This window comes from Fukomys damarensis, unplaced genomic scaffold, assembly GCF_012274545.1.
Source record: "Fukomys damarensis isolate Sample0158 unplaced genomic scaffold, DMR_v1.0_HiC HiC_scaffold_4, whole genome shotgun sequence".
Classification (NCBI taxonomy): domain Eukaryota; kingdom Metazoa; phylum Chordata; class Mammalia; order Rodentia; family Bathyergidae; genus Fukomys; species Fukomys damarensis.
The window spans coordinates 53764851-53778928 of record NW_022900916.1 but is presented as its reverse complement, the minus strand read 5'-3'; the positions used below and the strand labels follow the sequence as shown (position 1 = coordinate 53778928).

The following is a 14078-nucleotide window of genomic DNA, read 5'->3' as shown; positions in this document are numbered from 1 at the left end:
CAAAGATATAACGCTATTGCAGATTGCAAGTTAACTGAGTACTATCATATGTTATTTAGCACTTCAAGAAAATAAAGGAAAAAAATTTGAGAAAAAAAATGCTAGACAATGACGTCTATTAGTAATTTTATACATTAACATTTTTTAAAGCTAATGGTTGTAATTCCTTATTTTCTTAGCTGTTATGGAGGTCCTTAGAAGGCTTTTAAAACAAAATTTGACTATTCTTATATAGCTCGTAATTTATTTTTATTTGAGTCTTCAAGGGCATCCAATAGAAAAAAGCCTAAAAAAGAAACTTATATTTAAACTATACAAAATGTTAATTATACTATAAAAACAACCCTTTAGTTTATACCATCTAAATTATTTAAATATTTGCAAGATAAATAGTTTTTTAAACTATACGTTGGTTCTTAATTCAATCTCTACAGTGAGAGTCAAGAAGCATAAATAAAAGTATAAAGGGAATCAAAGAAACTATATCTATTTTGGGGGGGAGTAAAATAAGAAATAGACTGTCATTTGTGGTGCTGAGAGAAAAGCCGCTCACTTGTATAAGCTACCTGAAAGATGTTGATATCTTTCTCCTAAGCAATGAGGAAAGACCCTCTCCTGGAGGGTGAGGAAAGAATTATCCAGGCTTCTGCCATGGTAAGTCATAAAAACAAAACTAAACCAAAATGGGAACAAGTGCTCCTCTTGTAGATGTCTCATGGCACATTGTGTTGGCAGAGATGCGATCTGGCCATTCTTCTCTTTCCTCTATTCTGCTCTTTGGGGCTGCATCATTAAATCTGTAACAAATCCGGTCCCATGCTGTTTCTGCCAGTAAGTAGGTTGCAAGCCATGTGTACTGGTAACATCCCTGTGTATTGAATTATGACATGGAGGACCAATAACATATTTAAAAAAATTAATGTAAAATTATTCACATAGTAAGTTCTAGGATCTTTTCACTTTGATTGTATAATACAATTTCAAGTCTGTTTTTGGCATAAGACTTATTTGTCTTTTACTCTAACACAGTATTATTTCTTCAGGGAAACTAAAATCTTATGGCATTCTTGCTAATCCAGGATTACATAGTTCTGTTTGGATTCACAAGTATTGCTCAAGCAGAAGAATCTGGAAGTCCTAATGTGTGAAAATCCTGGGTGAAGAGATTCCAGAATGCTACAAATCATACCTTCTTTACATGAAGAGGGGCACGGTGTCCAGTCACTATAGGGGGTCACAACGCAGTCCTTCCTACAAGGAAGCAGACAAGGCCTCACAGTTTCAGGCCGAAGGCTTTCAGGACATCTAGAAAAAGCAAAAGGAAACAATTTGCCCTCTATAGTAAAGCCAGAAAGCCAGGTAACTTTAGAATTTCCATCGCTAAAATTGTAAAATAGTCACCAAACTGCATTATTTACCTTCCAAGAGCCTTTCTCCTTTGTTCAATTAGTATTTTTACAAATCTGTTCTTTCAAACTGTATCTCAATACAATTCTTATGCTAGAATGTGGAGATTTAATAATAGTAATTGTGCTATCTAGAACAAAATATAACAGCTATACTTTCTCATCTTTTAATAATCTGTACTATCATATATTTCACTATGATTTATAAGAAATTTTGTGGCATTCAAATTACCAATTTAAGGACCCAATTCTAGATCTTTGTATAACTAAACAGGCCTTTTGCTTATTGTGAATCTATGGGTTATTTTACACTCTCTTTTACAAATATCTTTATCATAAAATAAATTTATAATGAAGTACATTCCTTACATAGTATGTGTTCAAAACACAGTAATGTATCAGCAGTTGTGTACTTCACAATAAATCATAACATAGCAAAATATGTAAATCATTACAATAAGTAATTTTGTTTTTTTCCTGGTTTTATTTAGAAGAGTGTTCTTCCATTTTTCCCTAGTTTTAATTAAAATATTTTAATAACCTATAGTATCCTTTTTGTAGCAAAAAGGGGTAACTATAAATAAAATAAAAATAGTCAATCAATAATAAATTGGCAAACCAGTAACAAGTTTTAAAAATACTTTATGCCTCATGGGAGAAGCCACCCTTTTTTGGTAGGCCAAAATAAATAATCTTTTATCAAGTAAGTTAATTAGGTTTACAGAACTGATCTATGAGTGAAAGAGATCAATACTATTTATCTATTTATCATAATATCTTTACAGCATTTTAGTATATCTTATATTTATTTATCTACATGCTCTTTCTCATACATAAATATGAAGCTTCATTTAATTGTATAACTACATGCTCGCCTCTTTTTGAAACACTCAGGTTGATTTGGTGGTGAATTTTAAAATATATAGGATTCAACGTTTAATATCAAATAATCTCCTTGGTTTATGTTGAAGATATGCTTGGATTTTCCCAATTTCTGGGACTATTTAAAGCGGTGAGCAACAAAGAAATTAGCATGTGAATAAAAAACCCAATAAATTGCTACAATTTAGATTGTAAATCACTAGAATTATAATTTATGTTAATTTTTTTAAACCAGAGATCATTCTGAAGTAAAATCTCAGGTATAATCCAGTTCTTTGGGGACTATGGAGTTATTGGTCAATAATTATTATTGAAAGTACTCCTTTTCAAGAAGGCACTTTTGTAACAGTAATGATGGGAGGGCATTACTCAGTTGTGTACTCTTCAAATATTAACCCTGAATAAATCAATAGAATTGACAGTGTTATCATTAACAACCTTCAAATATTCTGTGTTAGTTTAGAAACAGCCACAGCAAGATACTTGGCTAACTGTGGAGAATAAAATTACTAACAACAAAGTCATTAAATGAACACACAAAGATAAATTATGCAGCCTAGACTACATTCAATAAAATAAATTCAGACTTCCTTTGATGAGGCAATTGGTTCAGTCAACATGCTCCTTTTTTCCTTATACTGTTTGTATTTAGTGTTTGTGGTTTAAATCAAGGAATTGATTTTCCCTGCAAATCTTATTCAAGGTCAAATTAAGCGATGTGATAGGAGTTGAAGTTTGTTACTTGGGAGGATAGATAAGATCAATAACAATGATTTTACCATTGCGTGGTAATCTATTTTATTAAGAGGAGTTTAATACAAGGTTTCTATTTGTGTTTTTATTTCAAATGACCAGTTTTGGAAAGCACTCATTGAATTTAACCTAGCATTTAGAGAAAAGGGCAATGACATTTCCTTCTGAACTCGCAATACTTGCTTAATTTTCTAAAATTTTAGGGCAAAGTAAATTCGCTTGATTTCACTAATCTATAGATGTTTCCAGGTCCTTGAATATAGACCATAAAAGCAGAGTGAGTTTTAAATAAATTATTGTGGTGTTCTGACATGGGATTCAGGACACACTTCGAGTGAATGATTTCATGATGTTAACCCAACAGTGTCTTTCACACACAGACTCGTACTAATGTTACCTCCACCAACCAGTAAAAATACTCAGTGGCAACTTTTGAAAGGTAGTTAACTGTAGAACAGGTACAGAATGAGTGCCCTTGTAGAATAGTATGAGTCTTCATCCTACACCACACATAGTTGGTCCTGCAACTGTGAAGTGAATATTAACTTGCAACTTCCACTCATGTTGTGACCCCCATTGAATTTCAATGTGCTACCCAATAATTTCCTGAGTCAGATTCATCACAACCTTAGCATAATTTCTATTAAAGTGTTGGCTTGTGGCTACCCATTGAACATGGGGAATGGGTTCTCAAATTGTTAAAATAATTTGGTATTTATTTTCTAATATGTTTTCAAGTTTCAAATGATACAAACAAAGTATGGGGCTAAGTTTAATGTCCAGAGTTCTGACCAGATAAAATCAACTCACAGTGAGTGGGATTCTTATTTATCTCCCCTGGACTTTTCACTTAATCAGATTAAATATTTCCATATCCTAGGAAGACTAGGAAGTATCTTAAATTCTCATAAGAAAATAATGATCTCTAACATTAATTGAGTGGGTACATTGGTAATTTTTCTCATTAAATGTTTTTAAGAGACTTAGAAAATTGAGGCCAGAATTAATTATGCAGTGTGTTAAAGAACACATACAATAACTGACCACTTGATTGGTTATTGGGAAAATATGAGCAGACATTTATACCTATGTAAAGTTGATTTGTTTTAATTCTTATGATCCACATGACTAAAATGATTTGACTGTTTCAGAATTTATGCATCTTAAATTTCAAAAGCAAAGCAAAATAAGTTTCACCCTCAAAAAGATAGCTTTCAGATTTCATTTACTAATTTTATCTCAGAATAGATTATTCCAGTTGTGCCATTATTTGTCTTTGTTTATATTCATCACAAAGTACATATAATATACCAACTCTCTGATTGTTTGTTCTCCTCTCCAGTAAATCATATGCCTTGATATTACAGTATTTGAAACCACTATGAGAAACTGTTAAGTTTTTCTACTTATCATGACAGTCATCTTATCCCAAGGCTGTCTCTTGGAAGTAAAAGGCTTACTCATTTAACCACTGAAAGATATAATAAGTTTGGCCTCAGTGTTTTTGATAAAGTATATTCTAGGGGAAATGAAAGGCAGATCATACAAGGCTACTACCCAATTAAAGTGGATTGGCAGCCTCCATAGCCTACAGGTATATAGGAGGTCATGGATGACCTACATTGCCAGGACTCTGTATATTGTCATTATTGATCAGCCAGGCCCAGAGCAAGTACTTCTTCCATCGCTTCATGAGCTTAATAAAAGCAGGAAGTGCTACTATAAAACAGAAAGTAGGCACCACATAGAAGATTTCTGTAGAATTTATGGACACCAGGTAAAAGACTATGAAGCTGTTACAGCTTTATCAGCAGCTGACATTCAAAACAAACAAATCTTACTCTTGAGGACAGGTATGACAAGCATCAAAATGCTCTGTTTCATAAAGCATGTGAAGCCTGAGCCAATCCTCTGCATGGCTGAGCACAGGATTTACTGTTGTCATTGTAAAGTTCTTACTTTTTGGGTCCCACTTGGCCCACATTCACTCGCACACAGATTACTTTTCTAGTCTGCATGCCGACAGAGCACGAGGCCTCCCCATTCCAAGCTGTAGTTGTGTTGAAGGACGACACTGAGGTGTCTTCGATGCACTGGCCCCAGGGACCAGTTTGCCAGTGGTACACAGTACAAGGATGTTCATTGCAGCTGCGTGTCTCTTGCAAAGCACTGCTGTTTGGACAGTGAGTTCCACCTATAAAAAGGACAATGGTAGAATATTAGACATAGTAGCAACAGGAACCTTACCATTCTCTGTTCCTGGGAAATAATATGGCTAACAACTGAGATGCCTGCCACCTTTTAATACAAAGCATATTACTAGCGCACTACTAGGAAAACATTGCCAATCAATCTCACTGCAATTTAGCAAATATTTTAAAATATGAAACATGTGGTGCCCATGATACTTGATTCTGAGGACTATGGAGGAACTTAAAGAGATAGGCTATTATTCTCCAGAGAAGTTGAACTTGAGGTAAAGTCCATATGATTGCCAGCCAGAAAAAGCAGTAATGTTGAGCCTTTGTACATGAAGATACCTGAGTGAGTTTTCAAGTGTTATTCCCCAAATTAAGAGTCTTAATTACATGTTTGTGAAGCCTGTTTATTTTAATGTGTTAGGTTCAAGGGTGACTAGGAACAGGGATGTTAGAATTGAATGACATTTTATGATCTTCCAGAGTATTAATAAAAAAGCCATCCTGTCATGATAATATTCCCTAAATCAGACTGCAGAGGTTGTGAAATGCACAATCATTGTATGTGTCCCAAATAAAAACAAATGGATACAAATTAAGCTATGATGCAATGACTTCTGCTCAACTCTAATTTTTATGTATGCCATGAAAATAATTTTGCGTAACAATTGCATACTTTACATCACCATCTTCCATGTATTAAATGAAGAAGTATTCAAATAACTCACAGAGTCAACCCTTTTGAGTCCTTTTTGCATTCACTCTCATGGGAGTCTGTTCTCCTATACAGAATCATTATCTGTGATATCAAAGGTGTTGCCTATACCAGATTTCTTATAGAGGTCTGACTTGTCTCCAAAATTTTCTCCCAGGATACTGACTCTGTTCTCTCGGTTTGGCTCCACCTGGTGATGGAAGTCTTAAGCAAACATTTAAGATTTATCTCCCTCAGATAAATCTCCCTCATGGCTGTGTTTGCTTGTCTGATTTTTGGCAGAAGCAATATGGGACCTTCCAATTCCACCAGAATAACAGTGTCCACAAATATAAGCCATGACAAATGTCACAAGTGTTCCATGGCCACACCAGTTTCAACATGCCTAAGTGCAAGTTGCAATAAATCCAGAATATAAGGGTAAGACATATACATCCTTCAATCAAAAAAACATGGTATGAAACCATTTTTCTGTGCTATTCCTGCTACCCATGCTTCATAAGTGGGGCCTTATTTTGTGTTTACAGCAGTCATATTTAAAACATTAACTGACTAAGCCCAAATCATCTAAATGGTGTGATGGCCATTGTAACAATGAAGAATTTAGAAAGTTCAATTTTTTACCACTATGGTATTTCTGATGCCAATTATGAAAGTTAAAAAAATATATATATAGCTAAAGGTAGAATTGGGAAGAATTTGTTGCTTACATTACTGATAATATGATTCCAGGGCCACCCCCTGAGCTGATCTTCTGATATTATTTCCCTTAAGGACAATTAAGGTAGCTTATGCGGGAATTTAATAGCAATTTAGAATCCTTTATGTAATGTGGACTGTGGTCTCCACATCAGAATAACCTGCATTAAACAGCACTTCTTTAAGGTTCCCTCCTTCATGAAGGTGAAAATATCTGTCACGCTTCATATCCTATCTTCCGTCACTCAGTTCGGTGACCCTGGTAGCTCCTGAAAAGAAGTTTAGGAGTTGAATAGAATAGAATTTTAAAATATACTAATTGAATTGGGGAGAAGAAAATGAGCATTCTTATTACATATTCCCTGAGGCACTGGATTTATTTGATCTCAACTCTCAGACAAATGCATGCTAATTATAGGTTTTATACATACACATCTATAATTGTTTATAAATTTCTTTACATTTAATCCTAAAACCAGTCACCTACAAAATATTTCTTTACTTACACCATTTTTAGTGTGAATATAAGCATGGTTTTTAAACTGTTATTTTAAGGCTCCGAATTATTTTTGACATTGGAATTGACTGACTGCCTTTGGCAAAAATGATACAAAAATAACCTTTTACAACATCAGCATAATGTGTCTAGGAACTACAAGATAGCTGTTAAATTTATAGACATGAAGGCTATTTATTTTCTTGCTCCAATCCACATTAAAGCTACATCAGCAGTTTGTATCTGATGTCGGGATCCTTGCACAGATAAACTCCAATGTGGTCTTAATTAGAACAACAATATGGCAATTTTGGAAGTCTGGTTTGGAGTAATCAGTCACTGAAGCATCATAATGTTGTTTGGGGAATAATGCTTAGTAGAAAAATTGATAAATATAGTATTGAATATTATCTATTATTTATGGGAGGAACTAATTCAATACATTTGAGAATGTTTTAAGAGTATTGAAGAGAAGGAAAAAAAGAGTACTGGAGAAATTATAAACTGTGACCTATGCAAAATTAATAATTACATTTATAAGTGTATATGTAACAATCTTACATATAAAAATATATGCTTCATGATATTACCACTATTTATATTTTCTAACATTTCATCACAAGGTAGGAATTTATAGGACTAGATGAAATATTGCTATATAAATAAACCTTAATGTTCCTATAAAAATACTATGATGTGAAACTTACCTTTCAGAAATAAAAAAAATGACTTTTTTCCTCCCCATAAGTTCATAAAAACTTTCCTAGGTTACATTCAGTCCAAGCTATGGTGATTTTCATTCTAGGATTTATATTCTCATAATTCATGTGATAAAGAATCCTCTTTAAAACAATTGTATACACATGTATTTTGTGTAAAATTCATGCAGAATACTTCAAGGGAAAGCAGGGTTTGGATATAGTTTCTGCTACTTTTAAGATCCTATATGAAAAGAGGAGAGTAGTAAGGGATGATAAGATAAGCATAAAATGAGTACTACTCTACATGAAATGTAATAAGTTAAGAGAGGTATTTAGTGTAGCTAGGATTCAGAGAAGTAAGATTCTGTTACCTTTAGGTGACAAAAATATCTTAAGTGGAAAGAGGCACTGAGATGAGTTTTTAAAAGGCAGAATTTTGAAAGGCAGAGTAGAAAATAGAGAAGGAAGAAGGAGAAGTTTACCTAAGCAGAAGAAAAAGTAAATGAAAGCAAACTAATGCAGACAGGCATGACTTTGACGGTTAGCGATATTGGTGCAGTCCATTGCGGGGTAGAGTTCACATGGGAAAGTAACTGGCAACATGCCCATGCTATGAAGAAGAAATATGGTGCTTCTAAATTCATCTGCACACGCAGCCCAAACCCTTGTGACAGCAGACCACTGATAGGGGAAAAGTATGTTGAAAAGCCTGTGCTTTGGGAGAAATGACTCAAAGTATCAGTTTGATACTCAGGAGAGTCTGCTGCAGCACAGAAAATCCTGCTTCTCTCTTCTCCTTGTGAAAAGAGGGAGACTTCCCACTGTGGAGCTCAAATAAATCTTGTATGGTGGTCATTAGTGACAGATTTAAGCACAATTTTATTTTCAAAGGAATAACTGAATAAATTGAACAAGTTAAATAAAATATTATTTTCCTCCATGCTTTGCATTGTAAGATATGATTTTTGAATACTACCAATTATTTGAGAAAATGCAGCATAATTCTACTGCAATCTGCATCTGTTAACTGCATATATAAAGCAGGTGTAAAGGCACTTTGGAATTTGATGAAGTTAGATCAGGTCATTCTGAACTTTGCAAAAATAAATAGTTTGCCATTTTTGTTCTATAGGAATAATTAACTACCTAACAAGAAATAACAGTTTGTTACTAGGCTCAGTGAAAAATGTTTTTAAAATACATTTTCTTTTTAAAATGTGTTGACGATCTGCACAGGAGTTCAGAATATTGGCCAGCCTCAAAAATCTAACATCAGTTTTAATCATTTGTTCATACTCAACATAATGCTATCTATATGGAAATGTAGGCCACATTTATTTAATAAAAGAATATTTTCTTTTAGAATTTCCCAGCACAAATTTAAAGCAGCTTTTGGGACAAATCCTACAGTTCAGTTTATATAATATAAAGAACAATGTTGAAAATGTAGATTATTGATTTTTTTTTTAACCAGAAGTGGGAAGACACACACACACACACACACACACACACACACACACACAATACTTTTTTTAAAAAATGCTTTTATTTTAATTTAAAAAGAATTATTCTCATCTTCTTCAGTAGATTAACTATCTCTATTTGCTACCACTTGTGATTTAGTTTCTAAATGATACTTCAGGAAGAATCATTTTATAATTTTTTTGTACTTCTGATATAAAATTACATAATGTATTCAACATTTTTTGGAAAGCAATTATATAAGAAACTGTTTTAGTCTATTATTATTATTATTATTATTATTAATTTTTGCTTTGAACAAATCTCAGAATTATAGTAAAATTAAGAGCATAGTACCAATAATTTTTCCCGGATCATTTAGAAGAAGCTGATGAAATGATACCCAATACCTTAAATATGTTAGTGCTTATTTCCTATGTCGAGGCGTTCTTCTGCGCACAAACACATTCAATACCACATATCTACGCATGCAGATGTAGACCCATATGTCACAAGTACGTAATAAGAAGACCGGACAGACTGGGATAAGCGCAGTAACCAGCATTCCTCTTTGTGTTGCCTAAGCAGGATTACATTCTCTGCATCTCCCTTGAAGGTATGCATGGCCATCACTTGCTTTAGCATGATGTGTGAGAAATAACAAAAATCACTTCTAGATGAAGAATTTCATAGCTGCTGCTTGTAAATCTATAGATTCTGTAAGTGTCTTCTTCCTTTGGCATGGGAACTGTGGAAGTCGGTTTAGAGGGGGGTAAAATGCCGTGACATTTCCTAGGGGACAGGCTACACTGAATCAGGCAGACCTGCAGCTAAAATCCCATGAAGAAGAAAGAAAACCACTTTTATTCTCTTAAACTTGTGAACTTCTGGGCTGTCACCATGGCATGACCTAATCTTCTAGAACTAATTACATAAAATTACTTAATCTTTACTGTAGAGCTTTAATGATATTTTTCTGACTGAAATGATAAGGCATAGTTTGCAGCATTTGCATTATAACTCTAGATATACTTTGCCCTATGGACTTATCCTATAAGTTATTTCACCAGAAAATTTTATAATTTCATGTCTAAATACTCCATCTATCACTTTCATACTATGGCACTGTGGTGTTTTTCTTTCTTTCTTTCTTTATTTTTTTGGTACCGGGGATTGAACTCGGGTCCTTGCGCTTGCAAGGCAGGCCACAGAACTGCTGAGCTAAATCCCTGGCCCTGTGGTGTTTTTCTTTAAAATTATCAAGTAATTTTCTGATCCATAGAAAATAAACAATTATGACACCTATAGAACATTAACTTTTATAAAATAATAGCACCTACTTGTGCAAAGAATTATGAAATATCCTCTAATGATCAAAGAAACATTTTTAAATTTCTTGCAGATATACTCTCTAATCATTTTTTAAAAATAGATCAGAATTATCAAAGGCTTATTTTAAGCAAGAGAGATATATTTCTTTGTTCAACAAGTGATAGGCATTAAATAAAGATATTTTGAAAGACAACATCTCATTAAATATTTCAAATGATTATGTCAGTTTTCATTTGTGTTAGTAACATACATTCCCCCTCAAAGTTTCCAATGTCTTTTCTATTTAAAGGTAGGTTTAGGTTTCACACCCTTATGATTTATTATTTAAACATCTATAATTTCCAGCACAAGTTGCCTATAATGCTTCTAGACTTAATTAAAAATTATCAAAGTCACACCCTTTCAAATTAAGTGAATGATACATAACAAAAAGCAATGATAAATTTCTGCCTTTCAAAGATTTCATGACCTTTCATTGTGAAGCATCTTGTCTGTAGAAATAAAGAACAGGTGAGTATTTTGCAAGGATAGCAAAATCCTTGCCATGTGACTTGGGGTAAAAAGTCACTCATTATTAGTCGCACAGCAAGGATCTGCAGAGTGTAATAGATTTATGGGAAGCAGGGTGACCACAGATCTAATTTTAATGAAGCCCAGGACATAATCTGAGCTGATAGAGTTTGAAGTCTGAATATAATCTATATGAGGTTAGATGTATTGTTTGACAGCACAATAAACATAATTTTCTCTCTGAAAGTTTCTACTTTTCAACAGATAACACTTTTTTTGGTAGCAAACAGCTAAGTTTATATTAAGGTAATAGGAAAACATTTTCAGAACTAAAAAGAAAATTCTGACTTTTCCCATATGCTGATTTTTTTTTTTTTTTTGGTACCAGGGATTGAACTCGGGTCCTTGAGCTTGCAAAGCAGGCCACCGAACAGCTGAGCTAAATCCCTGGCTGTCTGATTTTTTATATCTAAAAATTTTTCCCTCATGTTATTGCAAATATTTATATATTAAGCCCAAGGTAGCAATACGTTTCCATAGTTATTACAAACAGAAAGTTTAATTTAAAAAGAATACTATCAGGTAGGGAGGTGTCCCTAAAACCCTTCATGAATAGAAAAATAGAAAAGTTACTGACCACAATTCCCTCCAAATTGTTTGCAGGAATATGTAGAAATGCACATTTACTACATAGGGAAATCGCTATTTATCATGTCTAAATATGTTTGAAGACAAAGGTGAGTCGCCTCGACAATATTTAAATGGTATACCTAGACTCTTGGGAAAGAACTTGGCTTAATGTGAAAAAACTGACTTACATATCTGTTTTCCTCACTCCTGTGTTACTTTCCAGAAAGACACAAGTAAGTGTGGCATTTTATCACCAAGTCACTGACAGGCCAAATCCTCATTTGGATATCAGCCAAAGAGACGGTTACCAAGAGGTTTGGATTTCTTTGCAATAAAACTTGCAAGTGAGGTATGAATATGTGATAAACATGCATTTTTCACCCAGTTGGGTGAACTGATTTAAGCAACATGCGTTAAAAGTGAAAGCAGTCTACATATGCAACATCTGTATATCAGAGACTCTGTTCAGAAACTCGAACGGGAGAAAATACATGTAATTTTCAGTCAAGCAATAGTCATGCTGGTAATAATTTAAAATACACTTGCTTAGGAGACATATATGATGACTTTCAGAGATGGCAGAATGAGGTTTCAAAGGATAAAATTTACTACTACTGAAATAGACAAAAATGAAATGTGGAATTTAGGGAACCATTTTCAGACTTTTTCACAGGTTTAACACTTTGGAGTAGAAAGAAGCTGAATTACAAGAAGCTGAATGGACAAAAGTAAAATGAGTGAGTTCATTTTTAAGTTCAAGTTCCTGAGTTCAATCCCTAGTAACAACGACAACAACAACAAAGAAAGTCTTTCTTTGATGATTAATGATCCCTCTGCAAGATTAAATTTGAGGAACAGAATCAAACTGCTTACTATATCAACATCTATTAAACATCCTTAAATTCCTGGGTTTCTGTTAGTTAATTTTTACAGATTATCATCTCAGCCAAACTACACACAGGAAACGTATTGAACTTTCTCAAGGAACCTAAGTCCTTGCTCAAGCTTGCTGCCTTACCTCCTTCACCTGCGTAGGCCAGAATGGACCTTGCTCGTATCTGCTTCCCTTCTGTCGTTTTCCCCGAGCAGGTATGTGAGCAGGAGGACCAGGTGGACCATGCACTGAGAACGCAGTCCTTTGGGCATGGGGCATCGCAGGCCACAGGAATGGGCAGGATGGCGTCTCTGCAGAGCTGTCTGTCGACTTCCCCTCCTGGAAAAAACATGATCACCGATAGTGTCTCCTTGTTAGATCTGTGTAAAATGAGCTGTCGATGCCAGATTGGTACCCAGATGAATTAGCATATTTCACCTTTGTTTTTAGTTAAAAGCAAAAGAAAAAGGACTGCTTTACTATAGTCAGATGTTAAAATCACATCAGGAACAGACATTGACTTGCACACACATGTGTGTGCTCAGGTCCCTAAATGAAAGAGGTTTCTTTTACTCTTAGAACCATAGGTACGTAGGTCAAGCATATTACAGAAAATATTTTTATACTAGAAATGCCTGCCAATGAAATACCTTTTATACTTATTAATTTGCATCAATGAAACATGTCCTCCTCTTTATTTCTTTATTGAGGAGCCATGATTGACAAATAAATAATGACTCTATCCAGGTCATGTGTCAAATTTCCATGAATTAACCACAGGTATCACTATACTCTTGTGACCCCCCCATAGAAGCTACTTTTGTACAATCAAATACCTTTCTCCTTCATAAAAAAACTTTAATTTGTTAATTGGAAGTAGCTAGGAATGTCAATGATAGGATGGCATGAAAAAGCCACTACACAGGGTGGTGAAATTGTGTGGGAGAGAGAAAAAGTTAAGTAAATTATGAATAGAAGAAAGATGGTATTACTCTAGTGTCAGACAGTCATCAACAGTCTTCTTTAGCTCTTCAGGAAAAGATTTTTAAGTTTATAGAGTTCTTAACTTTTCAAGAACTCAAGAACTGGCTTTTGTTACTCTCTCTTTGCCCTAAAGCTCTGGATATTGTCAAAACTTTGATGCTCATTTAGTATTTGTCAAAAGAATAAAATAAAATATACGAAAGGACTATGAAGAATGTAACTGTACTGTATCCCTAAAATGTACCAATAAACTCAATTAAAGCTGAAAATAAAAGGACTATGAAAAGGGAAACACTGCTGTTAGTAAATACAAAATATTACCAAAAGAATTATAAATAAATGACAAGGCTGGGGATTTCTCTCAGTGGTTCAGTGGCCTGCCTTGAAAGCGCAAGGACCCAAGTTCGATCCCCTGTGCAAAAAAAAAAAAAAAAAAA

The 14078-nt window shown here is 34.0% G+C and overlaps 1 protein-coding gene across 1 annotated transcript in view; it reads right to left on the bottom strand.

Annotated features, from left to right (window-relative positions):
* Thsd7a (thrombospondin type 1 domain containing 7A) overlaps nucleotides 1-14078 on the bottom strand; it is a 601821-nt gene that overhangs the window by 73837 nt on the left and 513906 nt on the right. Inside the window, exons 7-9 of the mRNA XM_019205461.2 lie at nucleotides 12802-12996; nucleotides 5001-5235; nucleotides 1190-1305 (exon numbers count right to left, since the gene is read on the bottom strand). Of these exons, the coding sequence (XP_019061006.1) occupies nucleotides 1190-1305; nucleotides 5001-5235; nucleotides 12802-12996 (546 nt within the window). The remainder of the gene's footprint in view (nucleotides 1-1189; nucleotides 1306-5000; nucleotides 5236-12801; nucleotides 12997-14078) is intronic.